Raw genomic sequence first — 21234 nt, 5'->3', positions numbered from 1 at the left:
GCCCTTGGTATCCAGGACCCTCCATGGATACTAAAATCCGTGGACGTTCAATTCCCATTACATACAATACAGTAGTACAATGGCAACTCTTATATAAAATGGCAAACTCAAGGCTTGCTTTTTGGATTCTTTAAAACATATTTTCAAGTAGTGGGTGCAGAATCCACAGATACAGAGGGCTGACTGTATTACACTTTTGGAAACCTCAAGGGAAAAACGATTAAGGATGCTTAAATTCGCGGATGGCAAGCCTGTGGATATCGAGACTCTGCTGTAGATTCTTATACGAAATACAGGCTTTCCTTTGTTAACAAGGAGTGTGAAAATTTTATTTCAAAAGCCAGAATTTTCACTCCAGAGCAAGACAACGGCCAAACAAACGAACCCATGCCCTCAATGCCATCGCTTCCAAAGGGCACTCCTGCCCCTTCTCTTACCTGGACTGTTATTAGCTTTTTCTCTTTGGGCTTCTGGTCTGGCCATTCCTCTCCGAAACAGAAGAAAATCTCGTAGGGTGGGGGAACGGTGCTTTCCCCTTTCTGAAACATGATGAGGCCTATAGAAACAACAACAACAACAACAATTTTTGGGAGGAGCAAGGGTGCCACTCCAGATTTGTAAGGAGGGGAGATAACTGTCAGAATCTGACCTATTCTGCCATATGACAGGTGTGACTCTTATATAAAAAGTATATTACATTGGTTATTACAGCATCGTAATTGCATTTCAGAATTATAGGAGTACATCAGCAAGCACAAAGCATTTTTTATTTAGGCAGGCTTATAAATATATAATTATGGCAAGGTGTTTTTTTATATGGGGTGTATGTTTTAGTTACGTTTTTAACTTTTGCACATTTTTGTGTTAATTTTATACTGTTTTATCCAGATGATTTTAATTGTATTTACATTTTTATTGTAACGTTTTAAAAAATGTTTTTAATCCTGTGATCCGCCTTGGGTCCCTTTCTGGGAGAAAGGCAGCATAGAAATTCAGCAGCAGCAGCAGCAGCATCGTTGTCGTCTGTTTATATCCCACCTTCCTGCCGCCATAGGGACTCAAGGTGGTTATTGTTGTTGTTGTTAACAATATTGATATTAATAATATTAATATGTTAATATTAAATAATAATGAGGAGGAGCAGCAGCAGCTGTATAGCATACATTCTTGGTGTTGTATGGGAATGATGGGAGACATAATGCTGCTGTAGTAGTGGTTCAAAAGTGGCACAATAATGTACAGATGTCTGCGGGAGAATTTTTTTCATCATGGCTTTTTCACGGAAAAAGGAAAGTAGAGACAAGACCAAAAGTCAAGTCAAAAATGGCTGGGAAGGCAGCCATGTTTTAATTTGCAAATGAATCAAGGTAAAGCCTGCAAAAGTCCTGGCAAAACACTGTTCATTTTATACCAGCGTTTGTGGATGCTGGAGGTTCTGCCTGAAAACATCTGAGGACAGAATGCAGAGGAGAGGAGAGGAGAGGAGAGGAGAGGAGAGGAGAGGAGAGGAGAGGAAACAAGTCAAGGTGGTCTTAGGATGCATCCACACTACAGAAAAAAAAGAAATAAAGATCTAGCGTGGCATAGCGGTTTGAGCACTGGACTACAGCTCCGGAGACCAGGGTTCGAATCCCTGCTTAGTCCTGGAAACCCACTGGGTGACCTTGGGCAAGTCACAATCTCTCAGCCTCAGAGGGGGGAAAAGGCAACCCCAGCCCTCTGAACAAATCTTGCCAAGAAAACCCTGCAATAATAGGTCCACTTTAGGCTTACCATAAGTTGGAAACGACTCGTGAAGGCACACAACACAGACATAAAGCAGTTTGGCACCACTTTAAATTGCCATGCCTCCATTCTGTGGAATGCTGGGATTTGTAATTTGGTGAGGTATGCAGCCTAATAGAGAGTTCTGGTGCCTCACTAAACTACAAATCCCAGGGCTGTGTAGGACGAAGTCATGGCAGTCAAAGTAGTGTTGAATTGCTTTACTGCTGCAGTGTGGACAGATGGGCACCGAATATTCAATGGGACTTGAAAGAAGCCCACTGAAGCCCACGTTGTTGCTTTTTCTTTAGAGTCCCATTGAACATAACGGCACAGTAAAATGGTGTCACTTATGTAAAAGAGCAAAATCAAGGTTTGCCTATGAGAATTTGTAAGTTTTTAAAGTATTTTCAAGTCGTGGATGCTTGAATCCGTGGATGAAAAATTTGTGGATGAGGAGGGCTGACTGTATATGCTTCACGGGAGACCAGCATTTCAAACTGCTGAGATGTGGAAGGTAAAACTGCTAATTTTTCATTGTTGAAATGCTTGCATTGCGCTGTTGCCTAATTAAATGAAAGGATCGATTGTTGAATTGTTAATGGCCCATTATTAAACAATAATGGTATAATAGCAAGATAATGGTGGGATTGAAACGGAATTGGCTGTGTGTGATAAACTCCCATGGCTTGTGAAGTCAAAAGCTTTCATGGCTGGCATCCATAGTGTTTTGTGGCTTTTTTGGGCTATGTGGCCATGTTCAGAAGAACAAACTCTTCTAGAACATGGCCACATTGCCCGAAAAACCCACAGCTTCTTTGTTGCCCTGCCGTTCGCTTACCGTTGAGGAAACTCTCCAGGCTGAAGAGCTTGATCTTCTTCTCGCGCTCGATGGGGTTGGGTCCCGCCAGCTCCCCGGCGCAAGGCCCCGTCCAGAAGACCTTGCACTGGCACAAGCGGATGGCATAGATGTCCTGCCCTTGGAGCTCCAGGATGAGGCCCCGGTCCAAGACGTCCAGCAGCTGGTGGGTGTAGAAGCGCTGCTTCTCGTTGGGCACGGCTTCAGCGCTGGGGAAGCGGACCTGCTCCAGCGTCACGGGGCCAAAGAGCTCCACCTGCTCCTGGGTGGGCTCCAGGTTGCTGTGGAAGAGCCGGCAGCCGTGGGGGTTGCTGATGGTCAGGCCGCCCACCGACCGGCCCCGGTACTGGAACTTGATCTCCAGGTCGGTCACTGCGGGGCGGAAAATGGGATTGGTATGCATGAGAAGAGCAGCCCAGCCATTTGGGAAAAAAATAATGGTTAAATGGTTTTTTTCTTAAGGCAGAGAATACCATATGGCCATTAATACCTGGCAAACTGCATTGCAGTTACGGATCTGTAATTGCTCAGTTGGGCCTTCCACATTTGCAAGGGTTGAAGGGGGGGAAGAACCCCACCAAAGTGGAGAAACTGCAAATACCACTATTTTTTAAACCTGAGAAAACACTTCTCTAGGAATCTCTAGATCCTCCAGTGCAACTCTGTGGTCAACATCTTCCAGAAGATGACCACAGAATCACGCTGGAGGACTATAAATCCCCAGAGAAGTATTTTCTCTAGCAATCTCTAGATCCTTCAGTGCAACTCTACGGTCAATGTCCGGCAAAGTTGCACAGGAGGAACTAGAGATGCCTAGTAGTATTATTTAGGTATATTTCTTATTACTTATGTATATGTCACCAATTGGTATATGTTAGCTATACATAACCAATATGTAGTATTACTTATGTACACAGTGGGTTCTCCACATTCAGTGGGGTTAGGGGCTCAAGAACCCTGTGAAAGTGGAAAAGACACAAATAAGAAACCACTGGGTTTTTCAACTTGAGAGAACAGCCCTCTAGGAATCTCTGATTCAACTCTAAGGTCAAAATCTGTGGGAATTTGACTATAGAATCGTGCTGAAAGACCTCCAAATGCCTCTCTGGGAATCTCTAGGTCCTCCAGCAAGGCTCTATGATCAAATTCCAGAAGAGTTGCACTGGAGAACATAAGAGATTCCTAGAAAGGACACAATAATCAAATCCGTGAATAATCAAATCTGCAAAAGTCAAAGCACAGATGTGGAGAGCTGACTGTATGTAACCCATATGTAGTATCATTTATGTATGCATAACCTATATGTAGCATTAATTATGTCTATGTAACCCATATGTAGTATTCATTATATATACATAACCCATATGTAGCATTTACACAAATGTGACCAATATGTAGTATTATTTATACATGCAAAACCAACGTATTATTTACTTATACATAACTGACATGTAGTATTATTTATGTACAGTATATATAACCAATATGTAGTATTAAGTATATGTAACTCACATGCAGTATTGTTTACATATACATAATCAATATGTAGTCTTATTAATGCATTGTTGTTGTGTGTTTACAAGTCGTTTCTAACTTATGGCAACCCTAAGGTGAACTTATCACAGTGTTTTCTTGGCAAGTTTCTTCAGACGGAGTTTGCCATTGCCTCCCTCTGAGGCTGAGAGTGTGTGACTTGCTCAGGGTCAGCTAGTGGGTTTACATGGCCAAGCCAGGATTTGAACCCTAGTCTCCAGAGTCATAGTCCAACAGTCAAACCACTACACCATTCCGGCTCACACTATCTACGTTTGCAAAACTAATATGTAGTATTAGTTACTTGTATGTAATTAATATGCAGTTATCAGTTACACATATGTAACTAATATGGAGCAATAGTTGGATGTATGTAACTAAGTGGCTGACGCAGAATACCAGCATTTGATGCTAATGACGATTCACAGGGAGTTCCAGCAAATGCATGGTTGCCTGTTCCTGCTGACTAGGACATTACTTTCCCATGTTTGAAATGCAAAATCTATGTTCTTCTTGGCTGGTAATGAGAAGATAACTGACAGCCTTTGGGCTCCTCAGGACTGATCTAAAGAAGCGTGAGTTCTCACAACACAGATCCTTGGATTTTGCTTCCTCATCTACTTGTTCCACTCTTTCGGGAGGCCATTGGAAATGGTTTTACTCTGGTGGACCAGTTTCTTCTTCTCCGAATTTTTACTTTTCTTAATAGGGTTACAGTGCAAAAGCTGAGACTTTTGTATCCACAATTCTGAGTTCCAAAATACTTCAAAAAGCAAAACTTGTTTTCACGGGTGGCTGAGATTGTGGCACCTTTGTTCCATGCACAAAATTATTAAAAATATTGTATATACAAGCAATAAATGATTTGTGTGTTTAGACTTGGCTCCCATCTCCAAGAGATCTCATTATACACTTATTTGGAAATACAGGTATTTCCAAAATCCAAAATAATCCAAAATCCAAAACACTTCTGGTCTCACACGTCTCAGATAAGGAGACTCAACCTATTTCACTAATGCGCTAAACCACTAAACCTAAACCAAAAGGAAAAAATTAGAAAACAAGAAGAAGGGAACATATTATTCTTTTCTGTCTTGGGATTAAAAAGAAGACTGTGTTTCTTAAAGCAAGAAATTAACTCAAGAAACCCACTTGATGGTGCAAATAAAACATTGCCCTAGACTGGAATGACCTTCTGGAATAGAGCTGAATATGCTTTCCAATATTAAAACAGCATTGAAGACCAATTTAAATCAGTATTGTTTTAAAACAGCATTCCAAATCTAAAGCAGCATAGAAGACAAATCTCTTCTGGCAGCCTTATCCTGACCATTTTTAAATTGTGAATTTAGATGACGAATTTTAAATGTGGATTGTTTTCAAACGTGTGTATGTCTTATTCGTTCTTTTAAAACATTGCGTGTTTTCATTACTGTATTTTAACTGATGTTGTTTATTGTGGAATCGTTGTTGTTCCCCACCAAGATCCATAGGGAGAGGCAGGTAAGTAGAAACAACAACAACAAAACTTATTATTATTATTGTCACCTTGATCTCATTTGAGAGGTGGGGTATAAATAAGTTTTATTATTGTTGTTATTATTATTATTATTATTATTATTATTAATGTAGAGAGATCTTGTTGCACCTTTGAGACTAAAAGAAAGAAAGAAGTTGGCAGCATGAGCTTTCGTAGACTTCAGTCTACTTCCTCAGACTAACTTTGAATCATCATCATCATCATTATCATTATGTTGTTGTTTGTTGTTGTTGTTGTTGCTGGTGGTGGTATTGGCAGAAAACAGTCCAGGGCAACACAAACTTGATTCAGATATATAAGAAAAACCTGATAATTTACAGGAACAAATAATGCAGCTTTCTGAGCTGTTTATCCCATCTGGAGGAGCCCTTATTCAGCTGTGCTTTGCAACTGACTATAGAATTAATCTCTCCATTTGTGCATTTGGCTCTTTGCTGCTATTTTGTTGAACATTTTCAGTGGCATATTTTAAAAAAACTTTTTTTTTAATGCTTGGGGGCAGCCTTCAGAAAAAGAGTCAGGGACCCATAGCCTGCCCTCTGCCTTCGCCTGACTCAGTGCAAGTGAGCCAAGCTGCATAATAAGGGAAGATTATTATTATGGTTATTATCAAGCGCATAATAAGGGAGGATTATTATAAACTGTATAGTAAGGGTGCCGTGAAGGAGTACATGGAGCGGGTGGGAATTCATTTCCAACCCCAAACCAAAGACCCATCCCAGTTGCCAAAATAAACCTTTCACTCTTTTAGGGTGCATCTACACTGCAGAAACAATGCAGTTTCAAAGCGCTTTAACTGCCATGGCTCAACACTATAAAATTCTAGGATTTGCGGTTTTGCAAGGTATTTAGCCTTCAGTGTCAGAGAGCGCTGGTGCCACAGCAAACTACAAATCCCAATATTCCACAGGATGGAGCCAGGACGGTGAAAGCAATGTCAAATGGCATTAATTCTGCTGTGCAGATACAGCCCTAGTTCCCTCATTACCTGAACCCAATCTGTATGTGCAAGCAAGGGAGAAAAGGGGATATACAATCATGGCATGAATCCTTACAGGGCAGCATGTGTGGGCTGATCAGTAAGTTTGGGATGATGTGCTCCACGGGCAATCCCACTTGGGGCATCGGCTCCAGCTCTCCTGGCCCACCGCCAGCCATGGCTCCAGATACAAGGGACGGCATTGGCATCTGGCTGGTTGGTTCCACAAAGTTCGACACGTTGGGCTCCCCGCCGATGGCAAAAGGGCCAATGGAAGGAGGCACAGGGGGTACCACCGGGACCTCGGGGTGCGCCAAGTGGGGGAAGGATCCATTGCCACAAGCGCTGGGGTAGATGGCCTCTTGCTTCAGCCATGGGTACGGCGGGAGAGGTTCCACGCTGTGAGTCGGATCTGTAAAAGAAAATAGCAGCTTTATTTATATACCACACTAAGCAGTCTTTAAGCGGTTTACAACTGTAAGCTAATTGCCCCCAATAAGCTGGGTACTCATTTTAGTGACCTACGAAAAGATGCCAGGCTGAATCGACCCAGATCCCCTGGCTGGTACTGAACTCACAACCTTGTGGTTTGTGAGTGAGTGGCTGCAATACTGGCATTTAACCAGGGATCCTAAAAGAAAAGAGGCAGGCAAAGCAGGTGTGAACAGCAACCAACGATGGTAGTCCTTTCCGTACAGGTGCCAAGCGGCATTGCTACTGACAATTGGACTTGCGGTTGGGTTTTGGTGGTCAGGACCTATAAAGCCCTACATGGCTTAGGTCCAGGCTATTTGAGAAACTGGACCTCCCATACAAACCTGCTAGAGCCCTAAGATCTTCATGAGTGTGTGTATATTATGTGTTTCTCTCGATCCCAGCACCATCACAGACTTGCTTGGCGGTTGCTCAGATCTTTTGGAGCGCCCTTCCCTCCTTGCCTTTTGTCGGCAAGCAAAAACCCTAACTCCTGTATATCACTGACAGTCATGGCAAGAGCTGCGGCACAAACAACTACCAACATTATATTTTTATTCAGGCAAGCTTTTTAAAAATTCATGACAGGGAAGCTTATATAGGGGTGCGTGTTCTGTTTTAAATTCTGTACGTTCTTATGTTAACTTTACATTGGTTTAACTAGATGATTTTAATTGTTATTTTTAAATTACTGTAAAAAATTATTTATCTTGTGAGCCACCTTGAGTCCCTTCCTGGGAGAAAGGCAGCATAAAAATGAAACAATAAATAAATAAATAAATAAATAAAATTTGGCTGAGTTTTGGGCAAGACGACCCAATGTCCAGTGGCATTACTGGGGTTGGCATCACCTCGTGCGGTCACTCAACTGACCATCCTCCCACGCTGTAACAGACCAAGTCCTTAGTCATGGGTTTTTTTTGGACTAATGTTACCTCCGCCCTCCATAACTGCCATCTGCCGGCCTGAGAGGGAGTTCACCAGGCAGGTCCAGTTCCATCAGGACTAGCCTGGAAGAAGGAAGAGCCCTCCCTCCAATCCATCTGCCTTGGTCCAGGCCTCAGAGGGAGAGAAGAACCACTGGACCTCATCCCCTTTCCCTCCACCATTCCCTTCTCCTTTTGTGTCGTGTCTTTTAGATTGTAAGCCTGAAGGCAGGGAAATGTCTGATTAAAAATATTATTGTAAGCCGCCCTGAGAGCCATTAGGGCTGAAAGGCAGGATATAAATGCCTAAATAAATAAATACATCCTAATTCCTATATATCACTGACGGTCATAGCAAGAGTTGTGGCACAAAGAACTACCAAAATTAAAATTAGGCCTTTAAGTTAGAATATCACGTTCACAGCCTAAAGGTATTTCCATGGACTCAGTTTCATGTGGTTGAAGTGAACATTGGCTAAAATACAATGCTTTTAACGAAAATTTTAAAAGGATAAACACTGGAGAGATGGGGGAGTGGGGCGAGGCTCAGTGGCAGGAAAAAGCAGAGGCCCCAGGGTTTTATTTTGTTTTAAATTAAATTAGAAAATTAAAATTTGATCTTTTTTAGAAACCTGGGGTCACTCCTTTCTCTCGGCACTGAGCCCCACACACCATCTCTTCAGTGTTTTAAAGGGATACAGGCTATTTCTGCCTAAAGGCAGGTGTTTGGGAAGTAGTGGGTCACCCCACATTAAGTGGCATGGTTATGTAGCTATATGCCAATACAGATATTCAAAAATCCAAAGAAATAGATAGAAATCCAAAATCCTGCAGGAGCCCCCCAACTTTCTGACAACCCACTCTTTCAACGCTATTATATTATTACCAAAACCCATTTTTTTCAACCAGCGATCCGCTCTTTTGACAAATATAAGCTCAAATATTCAGTCTGTATGCTGTATGCTACAGAAATCATTTGTGGTATTGTTGTGTGATGACAGAGACCCAACATTGGTCAAGTGTGACCTCCGAACCCATATGCAAAGGCTGTTTTTTGGGAGGGTTCATGTCATTCTATAGACCATCACCAAACACTGAGAACTTGACTTATCTATTGCATATAAATACATTAAAAAAATAAAGGACAAGAGGGGTACGGAAAAGTCCTCAAAATTGGGTGGGGGGGAGATACAAGAGCCCTCAGAGATTGGATGTTCATAGAATCATAGAATCATAGAGTTGGAAGAGACCGCAAGGGCCATCCAGTCCAACCCCGTTCTGCCATGCAGGAAATCCAAATCAAAGCATCCCTGACAGATGGCCATCCAGCCTCTGTTTAAAGACCTCCAAGGAAGGAGACTCTATCACCTTCCGAGGAAGTGCATTCCACTGTCGAACAGCCCTTACTGTCAGGAAGTTCCTCCTAATGTTGTCATTGTTGTTATTGTTGTGTGCCTTCAAGTCATTTGTAACTTATAGCAACCCTAAAGTGCCAATTTAAAATTTAAAATGTGATGCTTTTTGCCTGTGACTTATTTTTTTCAGACTACAACTCCCAGCATCCCTGATATGGTCTTATGCCTGGAGTAAGGTCCCTACAGTCGATTACAACTAGATATTCATGTCAAGGAACTACCTTTACTTTTACCTTTACCTTTAAGATCTTTCTAAGTAGCAAAGAATTAGCAATTTATAGTTTATGACTCATTTATATAGATGGACGCATTTGGAGAGATGGCAACTGATCTGAAATGTGGCGTTGAAGAAGAGTTCTGTGGATACCGTGGATGCTAGAAAGACAAATGAGTCCGTCTTAGAGCAAATCAAGCCCAAACTTGCCCTTCAGGCCAAACTGACTATACTGAGATATGACTCAGAAAAGGCAATAATGCTTGGTAAAGCATTAGGAAAAGAGAAAGACGGAATTGCAGAGGGATGGACTCAACTCGAGGAAGCCGACTTTGCAAGAGCTGAGCAGAGCATTTGAGAATGAAGTGACTTGGAGGTCTTTCTTTCATGGGGTCACCATAAATCAACATTTAAGAACATACTGATTGGGGGAGTCTGAGAGTCGTGACCCAAATAAGTAACTCTGTGCAATGGCTAGAGCTCAGCAAAAGTTCCTCTTTTGGAGGATAGCTCTCAAAATCTTGCAGTCAGCATGGCAATTGCATTATTATTCCTACTGAAGCCATTTTCTCCACCTAATGAAATTGCTTTATTTCCACTTAGTTCCTCCACCTCTTCTGAGGAAGAGGTAAGAGTCTCCCATAAGGTCTCCCCTGTCCAGTCCCAGGATCTGGGGATATGCCTAAGGAACGTTACAAGACAAGGACCAATTGGAATATATAAGAGCAAATAGATCACAAGTAGAGAGCCAAGGTGGCACTGTGGTTTCAGCATTGGACTATGACCCTGAGGGAGCAGAGTTCGAATCCTGGCTTGGCTATGTAAACCCACTGGGCACCTGGTGCAAGTCACACTCTTTCAGCCTCAGAGGATGGCTATGGCTGAAAGAAACATGCCAAGAAAACCCCATGATAGGCCTTAGGGTCGCCACAAGTCGGAAATGATTTGATGACACACAACAACAACAAGAGTGACAAGTTCTTTCCCTTTGTTCCCCCACTTCTCTGGCCATCCCAAAACGCACCTGCAATCCTCAGCGTTGGCATCATCTTCTGCAGCTGCAAATCAAGAAATTGGTGTTAGCAAGGCAGAAACAGAATGCCTTCCACTGGAGACACAAGAGAGCCATCGCTGGTTTGGACAGTCCAGGGACGTAGCTAGGATTTTAGGAAGGGGGGGGGGGGGGTCCAGACTAAGTGCCACCATTACAATGGGGCTTGAGTGCGGTGGCGCAGCAGCACACACCATTCATTTTTCTAATGGAAGGGGGGTCTGGACCCCAAGAACCCCCCCCCCCTTTGGCTACGTCCCTGGACAGTCAGTTCTGAGCAAAAGAGAACCACTTTTTGACTTGGTATATAAAGCAAGCTTCATACACTCAAGAGCTGCTAACCAAAGAACGGAGCTTCTTTGTGTAAAGGCAGTATATCTCTGAAACTGCAGAAAGCTCATTTTAATGCCCTGGTTGTGCAGACGTCTTAGTGGCACCAGCTGGATGTTAAAGACTGAGAATGCCTCATCTGCAGTTCCACAATCCAAAATACTCCAAAATCCAAAAAGTCCACTTGGGTGGCTGAGATAGTGACACCTGTCCTTTCTGACGGTTCAGTGTATATAAACTTTGTTTCATGCACAAAATTATTTTAAAATATTATGTACAAAATCACCTTCAGGCTATGTATATCTGGTGTATAGGAAACAAATGAATTTCATGTTTAGACTTGGGTCCCATCTCCAAGATATCTTATTAAAGTCAGCTCTCCATATCCACAGATTCTTCATCCACGGATTCAAACATCCATGGCTTGCAAATATTGAGAAAATATATAGATGCCAAAAAGCAAGCCTTGATTTTGCCATCTTATATAAGGGACACCATTTTTCTATGTGATTGTATTTAGTGGGACTTGAATATCCACAGGAGATTCTGGAATCAAAGCCCAGCGGATACCAAGGTCCCACTGTGATGATGATGATGATGATGTTGATGATGACAACCACCCATTACATAAAATGGGAGTTGAGCATCCACTGATTTTGGTATCCACGGGGGTCCTGGAACCAAACCTCAGTGGATACCAAAGACCCACTATAATAATAATAGCAACAGCAACCACCACCACCACAATCATTGTATATAATGGGACTTGAGCATCCATGGATTTTTATATCCATGGGGGGTCCTGGAACCAAAACCCAGCAGATACTAAAGGCCCACTAGATGTAGATGCAAATATTCCAAAATCCAAATAAACAAGTAAATAAATCTGAAATCCAGAACACTTCTGATCCCAAGCATTTCAGATAACGGAGACTCAATCTGTATTTTGGATGTTGGCAAAATTACGTTTCTGGACTACAACTCTCAAAACCACTGGCCATGCTGGGTAGAGAGTTCCAGGAGTTGTAGTCCAAAATAGTAACTTTTCCAAGCCCTCCTAGAGAAAAACAATCAGGTCAGAGGGTCTCCACAGCTACTGGGTGATTTAGATAGGAATGCATGAATGAAATGCTTTGGGGATATTAAATTCCAGTATCTGGTGGATCCAGCATCCAGGAGCACCAATAGAGAGCGATAATAGGCATTCAAAAATGACAACATCTGGAGCCCATTTCATGTCCTCCCTACCCTACAGAAATGCTTGCAAATTGGAGGAGAGAAGTCTATTGATTTACAAAATGTAAAAACGTATTAGTTAAGCAAAGAGGACACCACTCTTTTTAAAACACCAGCGTCCCAGGATGTTCAGAGAGCAAGGCACTTGCTGGCTCATGTCAACTGCCATGACTTCTCTCTGGGAATAAATACATGGGGCTATTTTCTCACCTCTTCCTCATCTTCACAGCCAGCTTGCTCATCTCCAGCAAAGGACTCTGGAAAGTAAAGGTAGACAAATAAATAGATGTTAAAAACAACAACAAGAACAACAGCACACACGCAAACATATACATAGGCATACCTCAATTGACAAAACCTTTGACAGCAAGTTTGATATTGCAAGGAATTGTCCATCAGGAGAAGACATGGCTCTCTACAAAAGACAATAATGCTTGGGAAGGTAGAAGGATGTAGGATAAGATGGATAAACCCCATCAAGGAGGCCATAAAGGCTACCCTGAGTTTGCAAGACCTGAAGAAACTTTTGACTTGGAGGTTTCTATTAATGTGGTTGCCATAAAGCCAAGTCAACTTGATGGCAGTTAATAACAACACAAAACCCCTCGACAAACACATGAAGTTACAGGAAATGTTAATAATAAATTGTAAATGTTTCCCGGAATCCTAACGGTTTGCCCAATTAGAGTAGAGCCCTTAAATCTACTGCTGAATGGTGAGTCAAACACATACAGTAGGTAAATCTACTCTAATTGGGGCTAAAAATAGGATTTAGGCTATTATTTGAATGCATTAAATGATGCATATTAAAATAGAATTGTCTAACTTTGAATTTTAAAAAATGGGATTTAATAAGAGAAAATTATGTAATAAGAGCAGCACGCGTTGTAATAACATTAGGATGGAAAAAACAGTGTTGGAGCCCTCCACAACTGCCATCCACCGGCCTGAGAGGAAGGAGTTCACCAGGCAGGTCCAGCTCTATCAGGGCCAGCCTGGAAGAAGGAAGAGCCCTCCCTCCAATCCATCTGCCTTGGTCCAGGCCTCAGAGGGAGAGAAGAACCACTGGACCTCATCCCCTTTCCCTCCACCATTCCCTTCTCCTTTTGTGTCGTGTCTTTTAGATTGTAAGCCTGAGGGCAGGGAACCGTCCAATTAAAAATAATAATTGTAAGCCGCTCTGAGAGCCTTTAGGGCTGAAGGGCGGGATATAAATACCTACATAAATAAATAAATTTGGTCGCATTATATTGCAGAATTTCTCTTATTTGATGATTTAAGGGAGAGAAAAGGAAATGATCTGGTGAGACAAGTGGGGTCCTTGGATCATGAAAGTCAAAGCTGAAAAGGGGTACAATGAAGTTAGGGGGAATTGTTAATAAAATATTTCTTATTATAGGTACTGGATACTAAATTACTTGGCTAACCAAGTACTTAATATCCCGTACCTATAATGTGTAGGAAGAGGAGGGAAGGAAGAAAGGGGTTGAAACGTATGTGGTGTAATAATGCTAATATTTAGTAAGGATTTATCCTATATGTTGTATGGTATTACAGAGCAGAAAAATAATATATAAAGTACTTTTTTTTAAATGATGAATATTATTTCAATATAATACACTTAAACAAAATGGTAGACATCTGAGTGGCAATTCTGAAAGCATTCAGAAAAAGGATGTGACTTTTCAGCTAAGTTCAATGCTAAATACAAAGAGATTCCTGGCACAGCATAAAGAGAGACCTGGGGGAGAAGGTACCAAGGTACCATCTCTTTATGATGTGCCAAGAATCTCTTTGTATTTTTTTCCACAATGGATGAAAGTCTTCTCCAACTGTTTTTAGTTTCAGGTCACGTTTAGTAATCTTTCCTAAATGCTACAGAATTCTGGAGTTTGTAGTTTTGTGAGTTAGCCTTCTCTGCCATAAGAAACTACAAATTCCAGCATTCCTATCGCATGGAGCTATAACAGTTAAAGTGGTGTCAAACTGCTTTTATTCTCCAGTGTGACAGCAGCCTAACACTTCTGGAGAACTCAAAAATGCATTCCTTACATAATTAATATGCTTTTTCATATATCTTTTTGGAAGATGGTAAAGAGAGGAGTAACTTTTCCCCAAGGGGAAGGCCCAACTCAAGGCATTTTTGAGGCCACAGCAAATGGACTCTACCCAAATCACAAGATGTACCCCAGAATCCTGTAATACAGCATTTAAAGTGTTGTGAGAGTCACTTCACCATCCTCCCTTCATGTCACTGAGACAAGGGCCAGTTTCTTCTTACAGACTCAGCTTTTGTGCCACAATAAAATGATCCACACTTTCATCATTTTGATTATCTTGTGTACATCATATGGAAACAAACCCAGTTAGAGCAGTCTCAGTTCCAGATTGCAGCACAATAAAATGGCGGGACAGGTCAGAGAGCTGAGTATTTTGGTAGAATCATAGATTTGGAAGAAACCCCAAAGGGCCATCGAGTTCAACCACATTCTGCCATGCAAGAAGACAGTGTTAAAGTGCTCCCTGTGACCGATGGCCATCCAGCCTCCGCCTAAAAATCTCAAAAGAAGGAAACTCCACAAAAGCAGAATCCAAAAACAAAGAGTCCAATCTCTGGGAGCAGAATGGCTTAGGACAGCCATCCCTAAATGGACATCTTCGAGGTGGGTTGCATTGCAACTTCCAGAATCCGCAGCCAGCATGGCCTCCAACCCATTTGGAGGCTTGGTCATGCTGAATCACAGAATCATAGGAGTTTATTGCATGAAGAAGATCGGGAGTTTAACCCGTGAATATCCCAGAAAAACTGAGTAATTACGCAAAATGATTTCACACGATGTCACACGAAAGCCACCATTAAAGTGGTCATAAAGAAGCATTGATGCGCATCTTTTTATTTTTGGGATTTCAGCGACAATGCATTTCTGATATCACTTTATTTGTGCAATTGTGTGTGATAATCATTGCACAATTACTCACCATTTTTGCTTTATTTTCAGAATGTTTTAAATGCCCTTTAATCCCTCTTTAATGCCAAAATTAGCCCCGGTGTGATAAATTCCATGGAGTCAGAAATGTCCCCAAGGGCCATCCAGTCAAACCCCATTCTGCCATGAATGAACATAGGATCAAAGCACCCCAACAGATAGCCATCCATTCTCTGTTTAAAAATCTCCAAAAAAGGAGAGACTCCACCACTCTCCAAGGCAGCCATCTTCCATGGTCAAACAGCTCTTAATGTCAGGACGTTCTTCCTAATGTTGAGGTGGAATCTCTTCCCCTGGAGCTTGTATCCATTGTTCCGGGTCCTATTCTCTGGAGCAGCAGAAAACAAGCTTGCTCCCTCCTCAATATGACATCCCTTCAAATATTTAAACAGGGCTATCAGATCACCTCTTGACCTTCTCTTCTCCAGGCTAAACATCCCCAGCTCCCCTAACTGTTTCTCAAAGAGCATGGTAAAGCTCTGTATCCCTATAAGGATGGGTGCCTCAAAGTGTGACTTGTGTTGTGTGAGTCATGAGGCACACAAGTGTTCTTGGTTATGCGGAAAAGGGAAGACAGAGCAAGACGAACATACATGCTGGAACCATTCATATTTGTTGTGGCCCATTTCCCAAGCAAACCACTTCCTCTAATTTTACTTGGAAAGGGGCATATGATATTTAAAACATGTTCAGTGTCTGGGTGCCACAATTGACTCTAGTCTAGATACATCATTACGCAAAAGGATCTTGCAGCACCTTTGAGACCTAACTGTGCAAAAGAAGTTGTAGCATAAACTTTTGTACATTTGGTCTACTTCTTCTGATGCACATTTAAAAAGGATATTGACAACCTGGTTGCAGATGATTGCAACCTAGATGGTCAAAGGTCTAGAAACCAAGCCTTATGAGGAGGGACTTAGGGACCTGGATATGTTTAGCCTAGAGGAGAGGAGACAAAGACAGTGCAATAGCTTTGTTTAAATATTTGAAGGGATGTCGTGCAGAAAATGGAATGAAAGAAAGAGATTTCACGTTAACCTTAGGAAGAACTACATAATGGTAAGAGCTTTGCAGTAGTGGAAAAGACCGCCATGAAAAGTGGTGGATTCTCCATCTTTGGAGGTTTTCAAATCAAGGTTAGACAGCCATCTCTCAGGAGTACAGTGGGTCCTTGTTTCTGCTGGGGTTTGGTTCCAGGATCCTCCATAGATAACAAAATCCATGGATTCTCAAGTCCCATTAAAGACAATGGTGAGGGCTGGACTAGATCGCCTTTGGGAGTACAGTGGGCCCTCCATATTCACTGGGGGTAGGGGTGCAGGACCACTGAAAAAGTGGAAAAACCACAAACAAACAATCACAATTTATTTTACCCAAGAGAACGCCTGTCTAGGAATCGCTAGCTCCTCCAGTACAATGCTACTGTCAACATTTACCAGAAACTGACCATAGAATTGTGATGGAGGATGTACAAATGCCTACAGAAGTGTTCCCTCTAGGAATCGCTGAGTCCTCCAGCACAACCTCTGACAGATGTTGACCAGAGTTGTGGTGAAAGACCGAAAGATGCCTAGTGAGAAGATATTAATCAAAGACGTGAACAATCAAATCCGCAAACTTCAAATCGGCAAATCTGGAGGGCCAATTGTACTTTCCAACTGTGATTCTATGACACTAACACAAAATAGCCTCTTGTGGTGGTGAGACCAGCAGCATTGGGCTCTCAGAGACTGTGAGGCTTGGAGAGCATTGGTTCCAACTGCACCATTGATAGTCCACCCTTGCCAGACCCTGGTCTGCTTTAAGCTGGAAAACAGCCTGTTGGCTTTGCATATTATTTTTGCATCCCCTATTGGAGAAAAGCTGAGACAAGCTGCCCTTAAGGGAGCACCAGACAAAGTTGGCATATGACTGCACAGACCAGGTGGTACCTCCGTTGGGCTGCGGCACATCGCAAACCTCGTAGATCTTGTAGGGCTGCATGGGGGTGTCCTTGGTCCCGTCGTAGATCAGGCTGAACTCACGGCTCTTGTTCAGGGCACAGCGTAGGTTGGCTTTCCACTTGGCAGGATCTGGCTCATCCACGCCCTCATTGTACTTGCCTGTCTCTTTGGCCCAGGCCTGCAAACACAAAAGACGGCATGACTTGCATGTGCTCATATGTACGTATGCATGGGCTGCTGTTTAAAACCTGCAAATGGGTCAGGTGCATCTCCACGGCTATATGTGGTCCTCAAAGGTTCTTTTGTGGCCGTTGACCCATCCAGGCCAGCATCCCATTGGTGACATATACAGGTGTAAGTTGCATTATGCATGCTGGTTGACTTTTTTGGACAGTATGGAACAGATATATCCAGATGGTGGTGGTGAGACCAGAGTTCCACGTGTGAAAAAGTTCCAAATGGGCAATAATGCATCTAAAAAGTGTGTTGGTATACATTTCACATTGCTTCTGTGCATTGCAAACTGTGCAAGGAGGTGGCAGCCATGTGTATTCACTGTTTCCCATATACTGCACTACGGGGATGTTCAGCGTAGTGACTGCACAGTGCTTGCACAGCGTAACTCCAACAGTGGGTATCTATATTATGCAGAAACAATTCTTGTGCCAGACTCCCCAAATCACCTGTTTTCTGACCAAAATTGTGGTGGTGATGGTGGGAGGAACAGGTGGCACAGTGGCTTGCTTTTAAATAGGTTGGCGAGACATAACATTAAAAGAAACCAGTCTTTGCAAAACAAGGAAGAGGATTTCCACCTGTTTTAGCACTTTTTTGGGGGGGAGGGGTGTAGTTTTAGGACTGCACTCCAAAAGGTTGTGGATAGAAAGACCTCTCCAGATCTAACAGAGTTGCCCAACCCTTCTTGGCAGGATTACTGTCTATTTTAAACATTTATATTTACACAGCCCTTTTAAACTGTTAGGGCTCCCAAGGTAGTTCAAAAATAGATTTGTCCCAGAGGTTTTTTTTTTTTTTTTGGGGGGGGGGGGTGCTGCAATTTCCAGAAACCCCAACCAAGATGGGCAATATATGACTACTGCAGTGGACATGTAGGCTAGTGGATTCTGAGAGTTATAGTGCAAAAGGAAGGATTTGTCCTCCCCCTCCCAAAAAACTTCACAAATCTCCCCTCCCCGCCCTTCATTGCTACTTATGATCAATACAGACTGAGTCTCCCTAATCCAAAGGGCTTGGGATCAGAAATGTTTACAATTTAAAAACAAAAGTTGAAAAAACATATATTTTATTTTTTGGATTTTGGAATATTTGCATATGCCGTCATGTGCCTCCAAGTCATTTTCAACACATATCAACCCTTTCAAAAGGTTTTTTGGGGGCTGAGAGGGTGCGATCTGCCAAAGGTCACCCAGTGGGTTTCCATGGCCAAACAGGGATTCAAACCTTGGTCTCCAGAGTCATAGTCACTCTACACTCAGACTACTATCCACACTGGTTCATATACATAATGAGATATCTCACATAATATCATACATAATGAGATATCTTGCATATACATCATGAGATACCTTGGAGATGGGATCCAAGTCTAAACATGAAATTCATTTGTTTCATATACACCTTGCACACATAGCCTGAGGGTCATTTTATACATAATATTTTTTTATTAATTTTGTGCATGAAAGAAAGTTTGTGTACATTGAAGCATCAGAAAAAAAAGCCGTCACAATCTCAGCCACCCATGTGGATAATTTTGAATTTTGTGGTATTTTAGGGGGTCTCAACCTGTACCATTACTGGCCACGATCCTACATTGTCAGACGTAACTATGATGACATAGCTCCATTGTCATAGCTATATGTCTGATGATGACAGCCCCCCAAAACCTACCTAGCCAGCCTGGCAGTGCCCCAACCAAAGGCCTTCTGAGGTGAGGCAGATCAGGATGCTGGGAAATGATATCTGCAGCATTCTCCTGGGCATGTAGTACATGGAGAACAGGATGCTGGAATGATCCCCTCTCATTTCAATGTGCTTATTTCAATGTGTTTGCAACCAAAAGAGTGCTGCGGACATCACTGCCCAGGGCCTGAATCTGAAGTGCCTTGGAAATCCTTCATTTGAGATGCTGCCAGGTTGACATGGTAGGTTTTTGAAGTCACTTTTGGTTGTTAACTAACATAAACAGTACAGTATTGATTAGTATAACTCATAAATACAAACAAACAACAAATAAAAATTGTAAAATATCAGACAGGATAGAGTTTTACAGCCCATAAACATAATAAAATTGACACACTCAATGAAAACAGATTAGATACTCTGGCCAGTTTTAGGAGTTTCCTACTCTCTTTTCTTAATTACTAAAGACCTAATATAAACATGAATTCCAGTCTTTACAAGACTGTAAGTATATATATGTGTGTGTGTGTGTAGGGATGCTCAAGTCCCATTAAATACAATCTCTAGTATAGAATCTCTAAGTCCTCTGGCGTGACTCTACCAGATGTAGATCATAGAGTTGTGCTGGAGAACCTGGAAGTCCCTAGAGAAAACACTTCTCTAGGCATTTGTAGGTCCGCCAGTGTGATTCTATGATCAACTTCTGAGAGATGTTGACCATAGAGTTGGACTGGAGGACCTGGAGATTCCTAGAGAGGTGTCCTCTCAGGTAAAAATAGTGGGTTTTTTAATTTACGTTTTTTCCATATTCACTGGGGTCCTTCACCTCTAACCCCAGCGAATGTGGAGGGACCACTGTAGCTACTGAACAGGATTCCAACAATATAATTGCAATATAATTATAAATATAGCATAATTGTTACAGTGGGCCCTTGTTATCTGCTGGGGTCTGGTTCCAGGATCTGCCGTGAATGCTCAAGTCCCATTAAATACAATGGTGTGATAAAAGGGCATCCCTTACATAAAATGGCAAAATCAAGGTTTGCTTTTTGGAATTTATACTTACAGTATTTTGAATGTGTTCAAGTCACGGATGCTTGAAGCAGTGGATTAAGAATCTATGAACTATACATACTATTAATAATATCCCACTCTGGTGCTCCTCAAACAAATTAACAGATCTAGTTCTCTTGTTGCCAAAACACACACACACACACACACACACACAGAGAGAGAGAGAGAGAGAGAGAGAGAGAGAGAGAGAGAGAGATAATATATATAAATATAATAAATTACATTTGGCCTTCCACATTTGCAGCTTTGACTTTTGCGGATTTCATTATTTGCAATTTTGATTAATTTGTTCTCTCTAGGAATCTCTAGGTCCTCCAGTGCAACTCTGCCAGAAGCTGACCATAGAGTCACAATGAAGGACCAAGATATTCCTAGACAGAACACTTCTCTAGGCATTTGTAGGTCCTCCAATATTATTCTATGATCATCTTCTGGCAGATGTTGAGCACAGAGTTGCACTGGAAGACCTGGAGAGCCCTAGAGAGGTGTTCTCCCAGGTAAAAAGAATAGGGTTTTTCATTTCCGTTTTTCCACATTTGCTGTGGTTCCTCACCACTAACTTCAGCAAATGTGGAGGGACCCCTGTATCCCTAGCATTAAGAGCCACGGGAAAGACACGTTCAACCCAAGCCACAAATCCACACCACTCTCAGCACCTTGAAAATGGTGTTCTCGTCGTCTTGGCTGGGGATGTGCCGGGTGGCATGGCGCCATGGGATGCAGAAGCGTTTCCGTTCGGGTTCCACCCAGCGGAGGCCTGGGTACTGCCCGCTGTTCACTTGGGCCACCAGCCAGGGCTTCAAGCGGATCCGGCGGGGATGAGAGCTCATTGTGCCGCCAGTGATGGAAGAGACCCCTGACCTGAAAGAAAATAAGGAGGGGGATCAGTCAGAAAGCACAACATGAGCCCCAGGGTCAGGCGAGCACCAATTGGGGGATGAATGGAACCAGATATTGGATATCCAGCATGGCATAGTGGTTTGAGTGCT

General features: G+C 42.4%; 1 protein-coding gene across 3 annotated transcripts in view; it reads right to left on the bottom strand.

The window, feature by feature from the left end:
• Window positions 1-21234, bottom strand: part of IRF5 (interferon regulatory factor 5) — a 60552-nt gene that overhangs the window by 2403 nt on the left and 36915 nt on the right. For all 3 annotated transcript variants that reach the window (XM_089527384.1, XM_089527383.1, XM_089527382.1), the window contains exons 2-8: window positions 20902-21106; window positions 17240-17429; window positions 12532-12578; window positions 10729-10762; window positions 6752-7087; window positions 2606-2995; window positions 438-556 (exon numbers count right to left, since the gene is read on the bottom strand). In XM_089527384.1, coding sequence (XP_089383510.1) covers window positions 438-556; window positions 2606-2995; window positions 6752-7087; window positions 10729-10762; window positions 12532-12578; window positions 17240-17429; window positions 20902-21075 — 1290 coding nt within the window. In that variant the 5' untranslated portion in view covers window positions 21076-21106. The remainder of the gene's footprint in view (window positions 1-437; window positions 557-2605; window positions 2996-6751; window positions 7088-10728; window positions 10763-12531; window positions 12579-17239; window positions 17430-20901; window positions 21107-21234) is intronic.

This window comes from Sceloporus occidentalis, unplaced genomic scaffold, assembly GCF_023333645.1.
Source record: "Sceloporus occidentalis isolate IW3139 unplaced genomic scaffold, rSceOcc1.0.p SCAF_5, whole genome shotgun sequence".
In the NCBI taxonomy this organism is placed as follows: Eukaryota; Metazoa; Chordata; class Lepidosauria; order Squamata; family Phrynosomatidae; genus Sceloporus; species Sceloporus occidentalis.
Note: the sequence above shows the minus strand (reverse complement) of the source record. Positions and strands in the feature narration are given on the sequence as shown.